Source organism: Thalassophryne amazonica, chromosome 1, assembly GCF_902500255.1.
Source record: "Thalassophryne amazonica chromosome 1, fThaAma1.1, whole genome shotgun sequence".
Taxonomy (NCBI): Eukaryota; Metazoa; Chordata; class Actinopteri; order Batrachoidiformes; family Batrachoididae; genus Thalassophryne; species Thalassophryne amazonica.
Window position 1 is genome coordinate 16,780,996 of NC_047103.1, and position 21,282 is coordinate 16,802,277.

The window sequence follows — 21,282 nt, forward strand, 5'->3', positions numbered from 1 at the left end:
TCTTTTCCTTATTAATGATATTTGTGAATCATCGAAAATGTAAACATTTTTTGTTGTTTGCTGATGATGCCAGTATATACCACTCAGGAAGTAACTTGTTGGAAATACCAGAAAGAATAGGAGAAGAAATGATGAAAGAGAGAAAATGGTTTAATGAAAATAAGTTGTCTTTGAACTGGGACAAAACAAATTATATAAGTTTTGGTAATCAGAGAATGAGTGATGATATGAAGATGGCCATTGATGGAGTTATTATTGAAAGAGTTAATGAAGTTAAGTTTCTTGGTGTTGTTTTAGATGAAAAATTAAATTGGAAAGCCCACATAGATTATATAAAAAGGACAGTTAGTAAAAGTACGAGGGTAGGCTGAAAAGTTCTAAGGCTCACTATAATGCAGTTAATGCATTACTCCTTCATGGGGAACCTTAAAACTTTTCAGCCTACCCTCGTATTGCCATTTTATTTAAAGCATTTGTTTGACTGTAATTGTAATGTTGCATATGCTGCATTGCTCAATGATTCTCCCATACTTAAGCTATTGGACTGACATCTGGGGAAATACATATAGCAGTACTACTAAGTCCTTGTATCTGTTACAAAAAAAAAAAAAAAAGCCATTAGAATTATCAAGTAAAATGGTTACAGAGAGTATGCCAATAAGTTGTTTACTGCAATGAATCAATTAAAATTTAAGGATCTTTTTGACTTAAAAATTGTACTTATTATGTGGAAAGCTAAACAAGGAATTTTGCCAGGTGACCTCTAAAATTTATTTAGATTTGTTACACAGGCCTTTTGCCATAGAAGAAAATATAATTTTCAGACTATGTTTGCACAGACAACTATGAAACAGAAGTGTCCCTGTTTATGGAGTTAAGCTTTGGAATGCATTGAATAAAGAAATTAAATGTTGTACAAATGTTTATAAAATAAAAAATGTATAAAATCATGAGAGAATATCGAAAATTAGAAGAAAAATGAATGTAATTGCTGAAATGTATGACAGTCACATTACTGTTAATGATATTTATTTGATGCTTGATGACGAGGAGACAGCATTTGGGTTTGAATTGAGGAAACAAATGGATTTCTTTTCTTTTTTTAAGTTGTGTTATAAGGAGCAGAGCATAAGAGATTTATCTTCCTTCTGTTCCTTTTTGTTCATGAAAAATGCTTATGTAAGTAGGCAATGAATTAATGAAATGGCATGAATGAATACATAAAGTAATCAGAATTACAACCTTAAATTGTTTCATTTTTAACAGGTTTTTCAACAGTAAGTTAATTATTTAATTTAGTTAGTTATTCTCATAGAGAAAGGCAGAATAAACACATAATCAAACAGTACTCTGTTAATAGTAGTTTATTGATGTGTCACTATGTGAAAATACAAAAAACAAACATTAACCTTTTATAGCTTCAGGAATTAGTGTTGGACCTCTATTAAAACATTTGTGCCCTGAATCATTGGGTCCATGTCATCATCTGTTTTTTTTGTTTTTGACCTAATTAAATATACGTAATATTGGATATTGTCATTTTTGATAGTGTTTCCTATCTCTTTAGAGAAGAATCTTGGTCAGTTTTAAATTTGTATTTTATGTGTTTTCTGTTAATAATTTTAACATGTGAATTATGTTGTGGCATTTATTTTTTCATTATTTTGCAGAATTTTGTATGTGCAACTAAAAGTGTTATACATAATAATAAGTATTATTATTATTATTATTATTATTATTATTATATCAATATTATGTGCAACTGAAAGTGTTATACATCATAACAATAATAACTATCATTATTATTATTAGTACTATTGTTATTATGTGTATTTTTATGATTATCTTATGGAAATTTGTTTAATTATTATTAATTGTTAAAATCTTGTAGTTTTGACCAAAGATTTAAGTTGTCAAATGTTCCAGCTGTTGAACGTACCAACTGAATACATACCCGACTTCACATTTTCCTCAAGTTCTAATTCATAAAATCCTTTGAGCTTTTAATAATTAAATAGTACTTTTAATTAAAAGCTTCATTTTGAGGGTGAGATGTGAGGATTAACCTGAACATTCGCCACTTTCCTAAACACGCTGCCCGATCAGCCAGAGCTTAAGGAATTGTGCACATTAATAAAGCAGATAAAAGTTTGACATACTGCAGGGCTTTGCCATAATGGAAAGACCATTTAGACTCATAATCTGTGTAAATCTGATGTAACTAAAATTGCCATCTTATTTTAGTAATTGTAGCCACAGAGTTATTCATATGTTAAAAATGTGCCTGTTTTCATTAACAAACATAATTTGGTTTGCAGATTATACTTCATATTTTAATCAGGAAATGTCACTGATCTGTTTTCCAGAGCCAGCGCCTGTTTTTTTTTTTTTTTTTTTTTTTTTTTGTAATAGGTGGCACAGCTGTCTTGTGCACTTTGAAAGCCCCCTCAAGCAATTAGAGTCAAATGTATTACACAAGAGGTGCATAGTAAATGTCTCAAAATGCAAACTCTTCCATCAAATAGTCCTTGAGGCAGACACACTCATTGTACTTTGTTCTCTTTCTGCCAAAACCAAGAAGCTGCATTCCCATTTAAATATGACTGGAATATTACAATATGCGGCTGGTTTTATTTCTTCCTCTTGCATTCTGTAGTGCTTTTAAACAAAATGCATTTTCAAAATCCATTTGGGAGGAAAGTTATTGTTCTGTTTGGTAACTGATTTGGGCTGAAATGTTTCCTTAAAGAATTTGAACAGTACAAATCCGCAAGGCAAAATTCTTTAGCATTGAGGATTTATTTCACCAGTGCAATGGACAATACTGGAACAAGGTGCAGGCAAGAAGTTACTGATGCACCAGGAGGTGCTTTGCTTAGTAACACTGTAGTGATAAAATCCTGGTGATCTGGTTATTTGTTTAAAAGAAGTTTTTATTTGTTAAAAATTTGTTTTAATTTCCTTGAGTTGCAAACGATGCATTACTAAAATGCTTCACATTTATAGCATTTTTGCACCAGATGGTACCCAGTCAGTTCGACTCCACTTAGTTTTGGTACCAGGTGGCTGTTCTTCCACTGCCGATTGTAGTACCTGTGACACGTCATGGCAAACAGCACGTGAACTTGCTGTGATGTCATCTTGAGCACAACACACTAATCAGTACATAGCTTAGGGCCCCTTCACACATAACATGAAAGACACCGAAACCAGAAGAAAATCCGTGAACCAAAAACTAAATGGGGAACCACAAAACATTCCATCCTGCTGTCGGGAGGGATGCACAGAAGGACAGACGTGCACAATTCCATGGTGACGGTTTCATGCACGTTCGTGTTCGTGCGCATGAACACAGTGCGAGCATGTGTAAAGTCGCGCACACAGCAGCAGAGCAAAAAATGAATTAAACACCACAATTTATAATACTGGATTCCTATTATAAAGAGCAGATTTAGCCTCCGCCTAGACGTACACCAGGAAGTAATAAAATGACGTGGATTACTGTTCTCTCTTTCATGTTTTACATAAATTACCTGATGCGCTTGTCTCATGAAGATCCAGCTCCCATGTCATGAAGAGTCGGCTCCCATCTTGTGAACACATCAGCCGGCATGGCGTGTACAGCGCGCAGTGATCCGCTGCAAATGTGATATGTATTTCAATTATTACAATGTGGGGAAATCCCGCAGTGACACGCACATCACGCGGGCATCCCGTGGGGTGATTTCCTGCATGGCACAATATTCACCAGCATTGCAGTGCGCTGACACGGTGGTCAACTGAAGCAATATGTGTTTTAATTTATTTCCACATGAGGACAGCATGCCAACGTCCACGCCTCACAGTACAGTTATGTGAACTAGTATGCTACAAGCCACTACAGGTGTTTCCCAGCTATGACTTGCGAACACAGATACCTGAACAGCTGCAGGTCACAGGGGGACACGCCCTTCTCGGTCAGCGGCCCTTGTCAGGTCACAGAAAATAAGGCTCACTCTCTGTTCGTTTGTTCTGTGATTTTTATTTTATGTATGTATTATTGAGTTTGTCCTGCATCTGTCTGAAGTCTGTGTTTGTAATGTAACACCTTGCATGCACGGTCACATCCAGCTAACAGTCGGCAGTCAGCTGACAGGCGCTGTGTGTCCACAGCAAAGCGTATGAGTAAAGCGATCACAAATGAATGAGTTGAAGCCTTTATCTTTATTTGTGTTATTTAATCTCCACTCTTTCTGTCTGTCATGTAAACTACAATTTACGTGGTGGAAGTGACATCAGCCTGCTTGGCTGAATCAGTTCCACACCGTGCCGCACGCTCAGACGCTGGCCGGTCCTCATGTGAACCTGTCGATACGTAATTATCAGTTTGTCATGAGGGCATGAGCTCTTGCCCACATATGTGCATTGCGTGTTCACCAGCTGTGCTGCAGTACACAGCGGTCAACTGTTTCAGCAGCGCACCGTGCTGGACAGCAACCGGACTCTGGGACCCTGTGTGTCGGGGGGGGGGGGGGGGGAGTTCGGCACAGTCTTGCCCATGTGTGTTGCTAGGTTACGCCATACTCATGGGGCACTTAGACACTTTTCACAAACAGCTTGAATGTGGTCGCCTGCTGTCTACTCTCGTGCTGGCAGCATGAATAGCCCCGCCTTTTCTAAGTGTTCAGCGAGCAGTGTTGGATGTTTGTGTGCAACACCTGAAATTTGGCTGACACCTGCCGAGAGAGGAGTTGAATGGGCACTCGCACAGCACTCACTGTCTTTCGGCCGCTGGTGTGCGCGAACTTTTGTCGTGAGCTGTACAAGACGTTTAAGGCGGCTCTGATTTTTCAAGTGCCATTTGACTCCTCCTCTGTGCACCATTCTGCCTCAATCATGTTATGTGTGAAGGGGCCCTTAGTTTTGCGTTATAGTACAGTATAGACTGCCCTGCACCCTGCACATCGGTGTGTGTGTGAATGTGAGACATCAATGTAAAGCACTTTGAGCTTCTGATGCTAATGGAATAGCACAATATAAATGCAGTCCATTTACTATCCACTTGCCTAATGATATTTTTTTAAATGGTGGGTTTATTCAGGACGTCTTTGTCTTCTGTCTCACATGATGATGACACTTTGAAACTGACAATTTGGGCTTTCAGGGTCCCAACATACAACGGGTGTTTGGCATACTGGTCCCAGTGGTTGTTGTGTTTAATGCTAACATTGGTTTATCATAAAATTTGAGTCTCAAAAGACCAGTACTTGAAAAAAATAAATAAATAAATAAAATTACTGGTAGATTTTAGATGTCAGTGAACTTTATGAACAAACTCTGAGTTTCATTAAATCTAACTTAGAAATTGCACTGTTGAGAAACAGTGTATATATATATATATATATATATATATATATATATATATACGAGGTCTGTTAGAAAAGTATCCGACCTTTTTTTTTTTTTTTAAAAAAACCATATGGATTTGAATCACGTGTGATTGCGTCAGACAAGCTTGAACCCTTGTGCGCATGCGTGAGTTTTTTCATGCCTGTCGGTTGCGTCATTCGCCTGTGAGCAGGCTTGGAGTGAGGTGTGGTCCACCCCTCTCGTCTATTTTTTATTGCGAATAAATGTCTGAACGATTTGGAGCTTTGCTGCATCAATTTTTTTCCAGAAACTGTAAAAGACCTCCAGGTGGACACCGTTCGAAAAATTAATATGGCTTTCAGGGACGATTTTATGGGGATTAAACAGATTATGGGGTGTTACTGCCGCTTTAAGGATGGCCCACAACTGCTGAGAGCGCGGCGCGCTCCCAGCCCCCATCGACAGGCTGACACCCCGCTGGAACAACCAGATCATTTCCAACGTGAAAGCTTTGTTGATCCGGGACCTCGTCTGACTTTCACAAAAAGGCAGAAGATGTGGACATCAGCACTTTTTCCGGCACATTCCACCGTTACAGGAGTTTTTTCATGGAAAGAAAAGCGGAGGGACGCGCCACGGAGCCGTTCATTACGCGGGACAAAACCATCTCGGTGTTGGTCTCTCAGGACAGCTTTCAGGTGGATTTCAGACAGATTCCGGTTGCTTTCCAGTCGTGTGAATATCCGATTGTGATTGTGCATGAGCTGGACATGCCAGAACATGTCCCGTGAGGCTTCATCACAGCATGCTTTGCGCCGAGCGGCTGCACCGCGACGCGCGGTGGAGCAGCTTCTCTTTCCATGACAAAAACTCCTGTAACAGTGAAATGTGCTGTTCATTTTTAAACTGGACGCTGTCTTGATCCGGTATGTCATCTGACGAGCACAGGAATTGTGAAAAGACGTGGACATCAGCACTTTTTCCGGCACATTCCACCGTTACAGGAGTTTTTTCATGGAAAGAAAAGCGGAGGGATGCGCCACGGAGCCATTCATTACGCGGGACAAAACCACCTCGGTGTTGGTCTCTCAGGACAGCTTTCAGGTGGATTTCAGATGGATTCTGGTTGCTTTCCACTCGTGTGAATATCCGATTGTGATTGTGCATGAGCTGGACATGCCAGAACATGTCCCGTGAGGCTTCATCACGGCGTTGCTTTGCACCGAACGGCTGCACCGTGACGCGCGGAACTCCTCCGCACGTCTGTCTTAATGTGCCGGAAAAAGTGCTGATGTCCACGTCTTTTCACAATTCCTGTGCTAGTCAGATGACATAACGGATCAAGACAGCGTCCAGTTTAAAAATGAACGGCACATTTCACTGTTACAGGAGTCATGGAAAGAGAAGCTGCTCCACCGCGTGTCGCGGTGCAGCCGCTCGGTGCAAAGCAACGCCGTGATGAAGCCTCACGGGACATGTTCTGGCAAGTCCAGCTCATGCACAATCACAATCGGATATTCACACGACTGGAAAGCAACCGGAATCCATCTGAAATCCACCTGAAAGCTATCCTGAGAGACCAACACCGAGGTGGTTTGGTCCCGCGTAATGAACGGAGCCGTGGCGCGTCCCTCCGCTTTTCTTTCCATGAAAAAAACTCCTGTAACGGTGGAATGTGGCGGAAAAAGTGCTGATGTCCACATATTCTGCCTTTTTGTGAAAGTCAGACGAGGTCCCGGATCAACAAAGCTTTCACGTTGGAAATGATCTGGTTGTTCCAGCGGGGTGTCAGCCTGTCGATGGGGGCTGGGAGCGCGCCGCGCTCTCAGCAGTTGTGGGCTGTCCTTAAAGCGGCAGTAACACTCCGTAATCTGTTTAATCCCCATAAAATCGTCCCTGAAAGCCATATTAATTTTTCGAACGGTGTCCACCTGGAGGTCTCTCACAGTTTCTGGAAAAAAATTGATGCAGCAAAGCTCCAAAACATTCAGACATTTATTCGCAATAAAAAATAGATGAGACGGGTGGACCACACCTCACTCAAAGCCTGCTCACAGGCGAATGACGCAACCGACAGGCATGAAAAAACTCACGCATGCGCACGAGGGTTCAAGCTTGTCTGACGCAATCACACGTGATTCAAATCCATATGGTTTTTTAAAAAAATAATAAGGTCGTTTGCTTTTCTAACAGACCTCGTGTATATATATATATATATATATATAGACTCGTGTATATGATACACGAGTCTCATTTTGTTTTGGGTTTTCTAAAATCAGCACAGGTTCATCATTATCCATACAGCACACCTATTATTTAGAAAGTTTTCAAACTGACCAGATTTTTGTAGAAGCCATCACCAAGGTAACGTAGGAAATCTTATTGGCTATCGAGCATGATTCTCCCCAAAATTTGTAGAGTTCATTTAAATTTGTTGGGTTTGACTTTTAACCACAGACCAGATGTTTTTGTTTTTGTTTGTGATGGGGTCAGAAACTTTGAGATGACCATTTCAAAAGCTAAATATTAGCTTGTTTTATCCATTTGTCATCCTGCTCTCATGCGTGTTTGGGGTGACTGACCTCTTGGAACACCCACTTGTATCCGAGTTTAAATTGTAGGTCGGGTGGAAAACGAGGACCAAGATGGTGCAGGTTGTCCTTGCTTTATTTCGAGGGGAGGAGCTCATCAGTAAAACTGATGAACTCAGCTTATAGTCCTCAGCTTCTGGGAAACCACCTGTTATGGTGATCGGTTGAGAGGAAACCCAGCACCGCCTTGCCCCTTCATGATACAGTATTGCCCATTCCAATTCTTGGTGATATTCTGAGGTTGTCCTACATCATTATACCATCCCCTTTGTAGAATACATCAGTACCATGTACAGAAACATGGCCCCACAGCTTGATAGCACCACCATCATGAGTAAGAGCTGGTGGGGTTGAATGCTTTGTCTCATGAAACCTTCCCCCAGCAGGTTTTTGTTCTTTGTACATGTGGTTAGCTGCAAATATAAGTTATACTTTTTGGTGTTGGTTTTGGAGCAGGGGGTTCTTTTTTGGGAAGCAGCTTCCAGTTCATGGCAGACCTGTGCCTCGGTGGTTCTTGGGTTGTTTCACACAACTGGATCCAATTTCCTCTCAGCTGAGGGTGACTGTTTGGGTTTCAGGATGTAGCTTTTGTATTTTAGATGCTAACTTGTGTGTAATATCTCAAACAAAATCAACATGAGAATATGATGTGTAGTAGTTGTTTAATTGCAGCTGTATCTTTGTTTTTGGGCAGAGTATCAGAGCGTCGGGCTTAGTTCTGCTTGAGGCCATCTTGTGTGGAGCTCTGCTTCTCTACTTTCCGGTAAGACACACACACTTTCTTCTTCTTCTCTCTGTTGGGATACTTGTGTATTTTGCATCCTTCCATGCACTCAGTTTGTAAGATATTTCCTGATAATTATCATGCCACATGCTTCTCTGAGTTCAAAAGAGAAATCATCTCCATGACTGAATGCTGGCATTCAGTCTGACCTTCATTTCAGACTGTTACTCATTCATCCCAAACAGAGTCACCGCTCTGAATAAGGTTTCATGTTTGTCAGATAGTACAAACCTCAGTCCATAAATAACGCCATTTTTTAAGACAGGTGCGTGAAGCGTTGATGAGCAGGCTTTGCACAGCCCAGGTAGATGGATCACTATTAACCAGATCACCCTGAAAGAAAATCCACAACGGCACTCTCACTGTACCTTAGTATTAATGGCACATTCACACTCTGCTTGCCCAACGTTTGCCAACGGAGAATGAAAAGTTGAACTAGCGTCAAGGTCCACCAGATTTCGGAGGAGTGTAGTAGACATCAGTCAGGCAACGCTGACCTTCAGAAAAATTTTCAACGTGCTTAAAACTTTGATGTTCATACTAAAAACACCAGCAAGAGTTGAACTCTGCTGCCACTATGTCACCTCCGCTAGTCTGCCGTTACTGCTCCATTCCTCTCCATCGGCCGAAGCTGGCCAACATCAAAGGCAAGACTGGACGCGTCACCCCTCCTGGATCCCTTGGACATGAAGAAACATGTAGAAATGTGAAGGAATATGTAGAACCTGTCTTGGCGCCCCAGCAGCAAGTGGCGCAATCGCAGCATTATATATAAAATATAAAAATTTTAAATATTAATATTGCAACCAAAAACTATTTTCTATGTAAAGATCTCGTGATGTAATGGCATCCTGTACAGAAAATTAGGTGTTGATGGGCTCCAATTTGACTTGCAACTGAAGGAGAGTTCCAAGAGTTAGTGGTGGCCAATGGGAACCTGGTGTTTAGGTCTGAGATGCTGAAAGGAAAGCTCGGGGGGGACAGGGATTTTTCTGTTACTGCTCCCAAACTGTGGAACAGCTTGTCTCTGGGTGATATGGAGACACCCTCATTGGTCTTTTTTAAAGTTTGTTTAAACTTATCTTTTTTCTTTGGCTTTCAACACCAACAAGGCTTAGATAATTTTTTATTGTAATTAGTGGTTCTTTTTATGTTTTGTGTGCTTTATTATTATTTATTATTGTATTGTGTTTCGCACCTTGTGTCAGCGCTGGCTGTTTTAAGGTGCTTTATAAATTAACTTGGTATCATATGGTATATGTGCATGCTGCGTATATGTGTGCTGCGTATGTGCGCACACGTACAGGTGTGTGTGTGTGCAGAGTGCAATGGTACCAAACGTATGGAACCAAATGGCACTCTAAATGCAATACAACATTAACGGGACGAATAATCCATGTCATGTGACATACAAAGCACCAATCAAATGACAAGGATCTACTCAGCCGTTATATGATAATACAATAATATGCTTTTGGAGGGTGGTATGCATTTTCAGGGGCCTGACTGACGTTCACGCCCAGTTACCCAAAATGAGAGAGATTCACCCGAGTTAGACGAGGGCGAATATCTCTCATATCTTAAAAGTATGATCTGACAATATTTGCTGTCTTTTTTCCTTTTTCCTTCAGTATTTTTCACAGCGGTGTGTCTGACACATAGCTGGCAAAGTGCAAGTAAAGAAAGCAATTGCAGAGGCTAGTGGGTGTCTTATTACAGAGCAAGCAATCCAAGTGCTGAAAAGAAGCTATTTTTGAAGTTTTCTTTGACGGTGCATGACGTCATTGGTAATGGTTGGTGAGGAATAAATAGCTGTGAAGTGCAACAGTGGAACTGAACATCAATGAAAATGTTGGAAAATAGCACTGAGTGGAAGAAAGCCATTTGTGAGACCGATGCCCACTTTCACATCATTTCAAAATGAACAGCTGAACCCAGAACACAAGATCACATCAAAAGGTTTTTCTGAGAAATTAAATGTGGATCATGTAGGTTCAAACCAGAACCGTAAAGTGAGACACAAACCCTGAATGGTGCAGCTTTACATTTGTATGAAAAACACCTTTTAAAAAGGAAAGAATGGCTCGAACCATCATGCTGGTTGTGGAACAAACACATTTTTGACCTCATATCACTGTGACAGGCCACAGTTATAAAGAAAGGCAGCAGAGGGCTGATGCAGAGCCTGCGTGATCTGCACACCACAATATAAATGGACAAGTAAATATACTTACAGTATGTCTGTAATAATGTTTGTTGGCTCTATGACTTCATCATGTGATGTCATTCATCCCAATCAATCACAAATACTTTGATGTAGAGCCCGACCGATATGAATTTTTTTAGGCCGATGCTGATAACGATATTTGGATGAAAAAATGCAGATAATCGATAAATCGACTGATTTGCAGATAGTCGATAAATCAGCCGATATTATTATTATTATTATTATTATTATGTTTTTTAAATGAATAAAATGTTCTTTATTGGACCCTTAACAAAAAAGGTATGAGCTGAAGCTTTGTCCTCATATTGATTAACTTTATAACAGAGAAGAATTTTCAAGTTCAAAAAAATGCAATCAAGAATTAAACCTTTGTGAAATTAGCAAATACATATCCTTAAAAAGACTGGTGAAATACATCTGATCTTGTACCTCTTGTTGCTGCAACTTACAACCCCTGGCAAAAATTATGGAATCACCGGCCTCGGAGGATGTTCATTCAGTTGTTTAATTTTGTAGAAAAAAAAGCAGATCACAGACATGACACAAAACTAAAGTCATTTCAAATGGCAACTTTCTGGCTTTAAGAAACACTATAAGAAATCAGGATAAGAAATTGTGGCAGTCAGTAACGGTTACTTTTTTAGACCAAGCAGAGGGAAAAAATTATGGAATCACTCAATTCTGAGGAAAAAATTATGGAATCATGAAAAACAAAAGAACGCTCCAACACATCACTAGTATTTTGTTGCACCACCTCTGGCTTTTATAACAGCTTGCAGTCTCTGAGGCATGGACTTAATGAGTGACAAACAGTACTCTTCATCAATCTGGCTCCAACTTTCTCTGATTGCTGTTGCCAGATCAGCTTTGCAGGTTGGAGCCTTGTCATGGACCATTTTCTTCAACTTCCACCAAAGATTTTCAATTGGATTAAGATCCGGACTATTTGCAGGCCATGACATTGACCCTATGTGTCTTTTTGCAAGGAATGTTTTATTTATGTTTTATTTTGTTTTATTATCATCTTGAAAAATGATTTCATCATCCCCAAACATCCTTTCAATTAATGGGATAAGAAAAGTGTCCAAAATATCAACGTAAACTTGTGCATTTATTGATGATGTAATGACAGCCATCTCCCCATTGCCTTTGCCTGACATGCAGCACCATATCATCATTGACTGTGGAAATGTACATGTTCTCTTCAGGCAGTCATCTTTATAAATCTCATTGGAACGGCACCAAACAAAAGTTCCAGCATCATCACCTTGCCCAATGCAGATTCGAGATTCATCACTGAATATGACTTTCATCCAGTCATCCACAGTCCACGATTGCTTTTCCTTAGCCCATTGTAACCTTGTTTTTTCTGTTTAGGTGTTAATGATGGCTTTCATTTAGCTTTTCTGTATGTAAATCCCATTTCCTTTAGGCGGTTTCTTACAGTTCGGTCACAGACGTTGACTCCAGTTTCCTCCCATTCATTCCTCATTTGTTTTGTTGTGCATTTTCAATTTTTGAGACATATTGCTTTAAGTTTTCTGTCTTGACGCTTTGATGTCTTCCTTGGTCTACCAGTATGTTTGCCTTTAACAACCTTCCCATGTTGTTTGTATTTGGTCCAGAGTTTCGACACAGCTGACTCTGAACAACCAACATCTTTTGCAACATTGCGTGATGATTTACCCTCTTTTAAGAGTTTGATAATCCTCTCCTTTGTTTCAATTGACATCTCTCATGTTGGAGCCATGATTCATGTCAGTCCACTTGGTGCAACAGCTCTCCAAGGTGTGATCACTCCTTTTTAGATGCAGACTAACGAGCAGATCTGATTTGATGCAGGTGTTAGTTTTGGGGATGAAAATTTACAGGGTGATTCTATAATTTATTCCTCAGAATTGAGTGAGTCCATATTTTTTCCCTCTGCTTGGTCTAAAAAAGTAACCATTACTGACTGCCACAATTTTTTTTCTTGATTTCTTATAGTGTTTCTTAAAGCCAGAAAGTTGCCATTTGAAATTACTTTAGTTTTGTGTCATGTCTGTGATCTGCTTTTATTCTACAAAATTAAACAACTGAATGAACATCCTCCGAGGCCAGTGATTCCATAATTTTTGCCAGGGGTTGAATATATAGGTTCAGGATAAGGATATAGATCCTTATAAACTTACTTGTATGCTTTTGTCAGCCGATCAGTGCAGTTTGACGGCAATGTGATGAACACATTTAAGCAGGGGTGTAAGCAGCTCTCAGTTGAATGGAGTCAGAGCTCGATCTGCTGGACAAACAGTGCAAGGACATTTCATATTGCCAACACAAACATTATTTCAGTAACTGTTCTGTTTATGAGAAATTATCGGCGTTCTATCGGCAAAAGTAGTGAGTACTTTGTAAAGGGCTTATATCGGTCGGGCTCTACTTTGATGATCAATATCCATCTGGGCTTCTTGGTTGTTGGGATGTACAAAAAAGGTGGGTTTTGGACCATGTTTTTCTTGACCTTTGACCAAACTACTTAATAATCTAATCACCTGTAGATGTCTATTCGGCTATTATTCCCACCACGTTTGAAGGAAATCCGTCCAGCCATTTGTGATATCTTGTCCACACACACACACACACACACACACACACACACACACACACACACACACACACACACACACACACACACACACACACACAGGATAATTATGGGTGTCTCTGAATCTAACTGCATATGATAACACTACAACTTTTCTTAGGTGAAAAATGTCAGTGAAATCCTAATTGTTAATTCCTGCATTTATATGATTCTCACCAGTTCTGAGTTAAAATTAGTCGGGTTAAATCTGAGAGCATGAGCTGGTGCATCACGCCACCACATCCACTACACCATGGAACTGCCTTGGGTCCTGGATGGCAACCACCCAGGCAGACAACTGGTCCACATCTTGAAAGTAACCATGTATTTGCCACAGACAGACAAAACATGGGGGTCCCCTTGATCTTCTCCAGCCACAGGGTCCTCAGTGAGGCAACTTCATGCTGGGTCACACCCAGACACAATGCAAGTCATCCGAGTGTCCTTAAGTAATTGCTCTTTTGACACAAAGTGAAAGTCATTCCAGCAGTACCCAAGGATCCTTCAAAGAGACCTAGTACCAAAAGCATCAGTCATCACCTTTGATCACTCATTAACCTCCTAGGGCCTGGCATCCACATATGTGGACATGACATTTTTGGTTGTCTAGTCCATAAACTAAGTTTTGTTTCATGAGAACCTCCGGGTCTTAGGAGGTTAATGTTTAACTCTCAGAACCATCCAGTAAGGCAGGAAACACCAGGACCCTAAAGACTTGGACCTTTGTTCTCCTGCAGAGATATCAGCATCACGAAACACTTGGCATGGTATTATAAGCTCTTTCCAGGGATCTCTTCTTGATGTCAGAGGTTGAGGAGCCAGATAGAAGTGAGTGTCTCTACAAGCTCAACATTTTTTCATACAGATACACTTCTGATGGCCAAGTCCAACGTTATTGAAAACCTGGATCTTAGTCTTGATCCAGGTCAATCGCAAACCCAGTCACTCCTATTCCTGACTAAGCTTCTCAAGTCCTACAATCAGAGTGCCTGTTGATTTTGCAAAGATCACATCATCGCCAAAGTCAAGTTCCTTTCCTTTCCAAACCTTTTCTTAAACCCAAAAGCACCTAAGGCACTTGTTTCCACAAGCACACCCAACATCCAGTCCGTGAAGGCATTGATAAGTGCAGGACCCAGAACCCAACCCTGAGGAACACCAGTATTCATTGGGAGAAATTCCGAGATTCTGCCCTTGCTCCACACAGCACTCAAAATATCTGCGTATAGGCAGGCCATGATGTCCAGCAACATCTCGAAAATCTGGCAAATGCTCAGAATGTCCCAAAGAAAAGTTCAACCAAATCATACTATTGATAGTGTGACGATATTAAACTGTTTAACAGTATAAACCTTTTGAGACCTGCAGTGTTTCTTTAGGACATATGAAAATGTATTCTCCAGTCTCTACACAGTGTTAAATTAATACTCTTTTGAGTGGAGCCACATACACTCTGAGCACAGTGTAAAACAACACTGTAACTCTCTACTCTGTAGAGAGTATTTTAACACTGTTTGTATTTGAATGCGGAATGGTTTTGGCATTATTTTTTGGAATACCACAGGTAAAGACTACAACCCCAATTCCAATGAATTTGGGACATTTTGTAAAATGTAAATAAAAACAGAATACAATGATTTGCAAATCCTCTTCAATCTATAGTCAATTGAATACACCACAAAGACAAGATATTTAATGTTCAAACTGATAAACTTTATTGTTTTTGTGTAAATATTTGCTCATTTTGAAATGGATTCCTGCAACACGTTTCAAAAAAGCTGGGACAGTGGTATGTTTACCACTGTGCTACATCACCTTTCCTTCTAACAACACTCAATAAGTGTTTGGGAACTGAGGACACTAATTGTTGAAGCTTTGTAGGTGGAATTCTTTCCCATTCTTGCTTGATGTACAACTTCAGTTGTTCAACAGTCCGGGGTCTCCGTTACCATATTTTGCGCTTCATAATGCACCACACATTTTCAATGAGCAACAGGTCTGGACTGCAGGCAGGCCAGTCTAGTACCTGCGCTCTTTTACTACGAAGCCACGCTGTTGTAACACGTGCAGAATGTGACTTGGCATTGTCTTGCTGAAATAAGCAGGGACGTCCATGAAAAAGACGTTGCTTGGATGGCAGCATGTGTTGCTCCAAAACCTGGATGTACCTTTCATAATTGATGGTGCCATCACAGATGTATAAGTTGCCCATGCCATGGGCACTAACACACCCCCATACCATCAGAGATGCTGGCTTTTGAACTTTGCGCTGGTAACAATCTGGATGGTCTTTTTCCTCTTTTGTCCAGAGGACATGGCGTCCATGATTTCCAAAAACAATTTGAAATGTGGACTCATCAGACCACAGCACATTTTTCCACTTTGCGTCTGTTCATTTCAAATGAGCTCGGGCCCAGAGAAGGCGGCGGTGTTTCTGTACGTTGTTGATGTATGGCTTTTGCTTTGCATGGTAGAGTTTTAACTTTAACTTGTAGATGTAGCGACGAACTGTGTTAACTGACAATGGTTTTCTGAAGTGTTCCTGAGCCCACGCGGCAAGGTCCTTTACACAATGATGTTGGTTTTTAATGTAGTGCTGCCTGAGGGATCAAAGGTCACAGGCATTCAATGCTGGTTTTTGGCCTTGCTGCTTACATGTTGAAAGTTCTCCAGATTCTCTGAATCTTCTGATTATATTATGGACTGTAGATGATGGAATCCCTAAATTCCTTGCAATTGAACGTTGAGAAACATTGTTCTTAAACTGTTGGACTATTTTTTCACACAGTTGTTCACAAGTGGTGATCCTCGCCCCATCTTTGCTTGTGAAAGGCTAAGCCTTTTGGGGAAGCTCCTTTTACACCCAATCATGACACTCACAATTAGTGTCCTCAGTTCCCAAACACTTATTGAGTGTTGTTAGAAGGAAAGGTGATGTAACACAGTGGTAAACATACCACTGTCCCAGCTTTTTTGAAATGTGTTGCAGGCATCCATTTCAAAATGAGCAAATATTTGCACAAAAACAATTAAGTTTATCAGTTTGAACATTAAATATCTTGTCTTTGTGGTGTATTGCAATATAAAGCGCCTTGGGGCAACTGTTGTGATTTGGCGCTATATAAATAAAATTGATGTGATTTGATTTGATATTCATGTTGTGTGGGCCGCCAGAAGAGGAGGTACTGCTGGCCCACCACCAGAGGGCGCCCTGCCTGAAGTGCGGGCTTCAGGCACGAGAGGGCGCTGCCGCCATGGACACAGCCGGGGGTGACAGCTGTCGCTCATTACCTCTTGACAGCTGTCACCCATCTACTCAACATCATCTCACTCCATAAAGACCAGACGTCATCTCCACCTCGTTGCCGAGATATCATACTTCATTGGAGGTAATATCCTCAGCCATTTGTGTTTCTAATAAGCTGTATATTGTGAGTGTTTGCAGAAGTACTGGTCCCTCTTCTTGTGGAGGCTGAGTGAGTGCAGGACGGCACTCTTTTCCTCTGAGGGATCACTGTAAATTCATCAGCATTCTGAGTGAGAGGTGGAGGTGGCATTCCCACCGTTGTTGTTACTGGGTGTACACACACCCACACTTGACTGTCTTTGTTCTTCGCCAGCAGTACCAGATCCGACAGTCGGGGACGGTGATCACCTGGGAATTCGGGACTTGGCGGCTCCAGTATTCACCAGGTTCTGGGGCGGCGGAAATCGTGTGGTTCCGGCTCTTCTTGGGACAGACGTCTTCTATCCTCGAGCCTGCCCACACGTCACCTTTGTGTATTGACTGTTATGATATTCTGAGATTGTCTGTATGTTCGTTGTGCACATTCACAACATTAAATTGTTATATTTTGGCTCATCTATTGACCGTTCATTTGCGCCCCCTGTTGTGGGTCCGTGTCACTACACTTTCCCAACAATTCAATTGAATATAGGTTAAAGAGGATTTGCAAATCATTGTATTCTGTTTTTATTTACATTTTACACAACGTACCAACTTCATTGGAATTGTGGTTGTACCATAACTCATGGCATGTTGCAATTCAGCATCACAAAATATGCATTCATCTATTGGTCTGTGATATTGTCATGAAAAGTGGCATATTTTTGTAATGGGAGCACAAATGTATTTGAATACATTCCATGACGGGTGCACAAAATGAAAAGTGATGCGGGGGGGGGGGGGGGGGGGGGTTATGGTCAAGGTTAGGGGAAGGGATGGGTTAGTAATAGTAAGATTTAAAAACATCCCCCTCATGAAAATTTGACTCATTTTGTGGCGGGAGCACGAAAAAACCTTGTGAGACTGGGTTGGGTAACGAGGTAAAGTCTTAAGCGCGTGTTTGAACCCTCATCCTGGTTATGATGTGAGACCTTTTTACTCATTTGTATCTTCGCTCATGGACAATCTCATGAGTCAAGTAAAATAATAATTTCCAGTGAAATGCAAGCAAAGATGATGACAAAGTAATAATTTTTGTCTCTATTGGTTAAAAATACCACACTGTGCGGCATGCACAGTTGGACTCCACACGGATGCATTTCCATGTCCCTGCTACAAATTGCATGTGAGCCATGTGGTCGCTCCCAAACTATATATAGATTCCCAAATATTCTGCTGCTGCTTCTATTTTAAATCATTCCGCTGTTATTAAGCAGCAGGAGACACATCTCATCCTGCTCCCGTGGCATTCTGATTTGCAGGGTAATGCAATCCCCCCCCCCTTCTCTCCTGAGTGTGTCACATGCAATAACTTCAGGTCTGCGCTGAAAATGAAACAGGTGGGAGAGAGGAGCAGACGGTACATGCCCGAGCAGAGAAGCAAAGTGATGGCAGCACCAAGGACGGCCTCGTTTCCGTCTGGCTGTTGAGATGAGGGAGGAAGAAGGAGGAGACGACGTGCATTTGGGATTCATAATGTGATCTGTGGGTTAGCTTGTCAGGCCGGCATTTTTGTCTGTTACGTTCTTACTGATGCTGCTGAAGAGGCTCAGATTGATGTAAAGCGAGAGTCTTTTGAGTCCCATTGCTGCTCATTTTGCAGGTGCCACCAGCTTCTCCAGTCAAGAGACACATTCAGACGCAGTCATGAATCGGGAGCCTGTCACTGTGGCGCCACCTGGCCTGAGAATGCAACTCTGCCAGGTGCTTCAGAAGAATGGCATTTCTGTGCTTGCAGAATATTAAATGGGAAGAGTGAAAAATAGGGCTGCACAGCAGTGCGACGTGTACAGCTGCCTCACAACATGGAGCTTCTTGGTGCAATTCCAGCTTTCAGATTTTGCTGTGCAAAAGACGCAGCTCTGTAACGGTCACATTAGTATACTACACAAGCCTGCAGTGTTGGTCAACTGGCTCAGTTTACCCACAATCCCACTGTTGCGCTACTATGTTAACATGCTAGCAGTGGTGGCGACCATGGAAATAGAGACTGGAATGGACATCACGTGACTAGCGGCGTGCCGCACGTGGCCATTACTAAGGGTGGACACAGCGCCTTGAGCCAATTAAGACACCTGTTAAACAGAAGCGAAATGAGGGGAAAAAAGGCAGTCAGTGCTTCACCATCAACTGCACCAACTACAAAAACAAATTCTCGAAGAGCCTTAATGTAATTATGTAAAACAAATGTCTATTTTAAAGTCGTTATGTCGCAATTTAATATCAATATACTGAGACTATAACTCAACGCCATAAGTTCTTTTCATTAAGCTGTGTTCACATGCATACAGATATGGAAACAAAAATGTTTAAATATATTTATGTATATATATACTCAACAAAAATATAAACGCAACACTTTTGGTTTTGCTCCCATTTTGTATGAGATGAACTCAAAGATCTAAAACTTTTTCCACATACACAATATCACCATTTCTCTCAAATATTGTTCACAAACCAGTCTAAATCTGTGATAGTGAGCACTTCTTCTTTGCTGAGATAATCCATCCCACCTCACAGGTGTGCCATACCAAGATGCTGATTAGACACCATGATTAGTGCACAGGTGTGCCTTAGACTGCCCACAATAAAAGGCCACTCTGAAAGGTGCAGTTTTGTTTTATTGGGGGGGGATACCAGTCAGTATCTGGTGTGACCACCATTTGCCTCATGCAGTGCAACACATCTTCACATAGAGTTGATCAGGTTGTCAATAGTGGCCTGTGGAATGTTGGTCCACTCCTCTTCAATGGCTGTGCGAAGTTGCTGGATATTGGCAGGAACACGCTGTCGTATACGCCGGTCCAGAGCATCCCAAACATGCTCAATGGGTGACATGTCCGGTGAGTATGCCGGCCATGCAAGAACTGGGACATTTTCAGCTTCCAAGAATTGTGTACAGATCCTTGCAACATGGGGCCGTGCATTATCCTGCTGCAACATGAGGTGATGTTCTTGGATGTTGACACAACAATGGGCCTCAGGATCTCATCATGGTATCTCTGTGCATTCAAAATGTCATCAATAAAATGCACCTGTGTTCTTCGTCCATAACAGACGCCTGCCCATACCATAACCCCACCGCCACCATGGGCCACTCGATCCACAACATTGACATCAGAAAACCGCTCACCCACATGACGCCACACACGCTGTCTGCCATCTGCCCTGAACAGTGTGAACCGAGATTCATCCGTGAAGAGAACACCTCTCCAACGTGCCAAACGCCAGTGAATGTGAGCATTTGCCCACTCAAGTCGGTTACGACGATGAACTGGAGTCAGGTCGAGACCCAGATGAGGACGACGAGCATGCAGATGAGCTTCCCTGAGACGGTTTCTGACAGTTTGTGCAGAAATTCTTTGGTTATGCAAACCGATTGTTTCAGCAGCTGTCCGAGTGGCTGGTCTCAGACGATCTTGGAGGTGAACATGCTGGATGTGGAGGTCCTGGGCTGGTGTGGTTACACGTGGTCTGCGGTTGTGAGGCTGGTTGGATGTACTGCCAAATTCTCTGAAACGCCTTTGGAGACGGCTTATGGTAGAGAAATGAACATTCAATACACGAGCAACAGCTCTGGTTGACATTCCTGCTGTCAGCATGCCAATTGCACGCTCCCTCAAATCTTGCGACATCTGTGGCATTGTGCTGTGTGATAAAACTGCACCTTTCAGAGTGGCCTTTTATTGTGGGCAGTCTAAGGCACACCTGTGCACTAATCATGGTGTCTAATCAGCATCTTGATATGGCACACCTGGAGGTGGGATGGATTATCTCAGCAAAGGAGAAGTGCTCACTATCACAGATTTAGACTGGTTTGTGAACAATATTTGAGGGAAATGGTGATATTGTGTATGTGGAAAAAGTTTTAGATCGTTGAGTTCATCTCATACAAAATGGGAGCAAAACCAAAAGTGCTGCGTTTATATTTTTGTTGAGTGTATAAAAAAACATTTGATTTTGTGCAACATTCGCTGGGTGTCGCTGTTCCCTTGCTTGACTCATACGGTATCGCACATGTCATGCCTGGATTTTGACCATTTCAAAGTTGGCAGGCGACAAGGGTCTTCGCCTCGGCTCAGCTGCTGCCCCATGTGCATGCATGGTCAGCGGGCTGGACACCCCTGTCTGCTCCATCTGGATTTATCTTTAATTTTTATATAGTGGCCCACAGCAGGAGCCCAGGTGCAGGCCACCGCTTGTACCCCAGGCCGAATACTGGTCATTCATGGGACCCTGAGGAGGACATCGGCTCACAGGAGA

At 41.6% G+C, this 21,282-nt stretch overlaps 1 protein-coding gene across 1 annotated transcript in view; it reads left to right on the forward strand.

Annotated features, from left to right (window-relative positions):
- The window catches only part of gpr158a (G protein-coupled receptor 158a), a 206,753-nt gene that overhangs the window by 111,514 nt on the left and 73,957 nt on the right, over nucleotides 1–21,282 (forward strand). Inside the window, 1 exon segment of the mRNA XM_034166305.1 lies at nucleotides 8,635–8,703. Within this exon segment, the coding sequence (XP_034022196.1) occupies nucleotides 8,635–8,703 (69 nt within the window).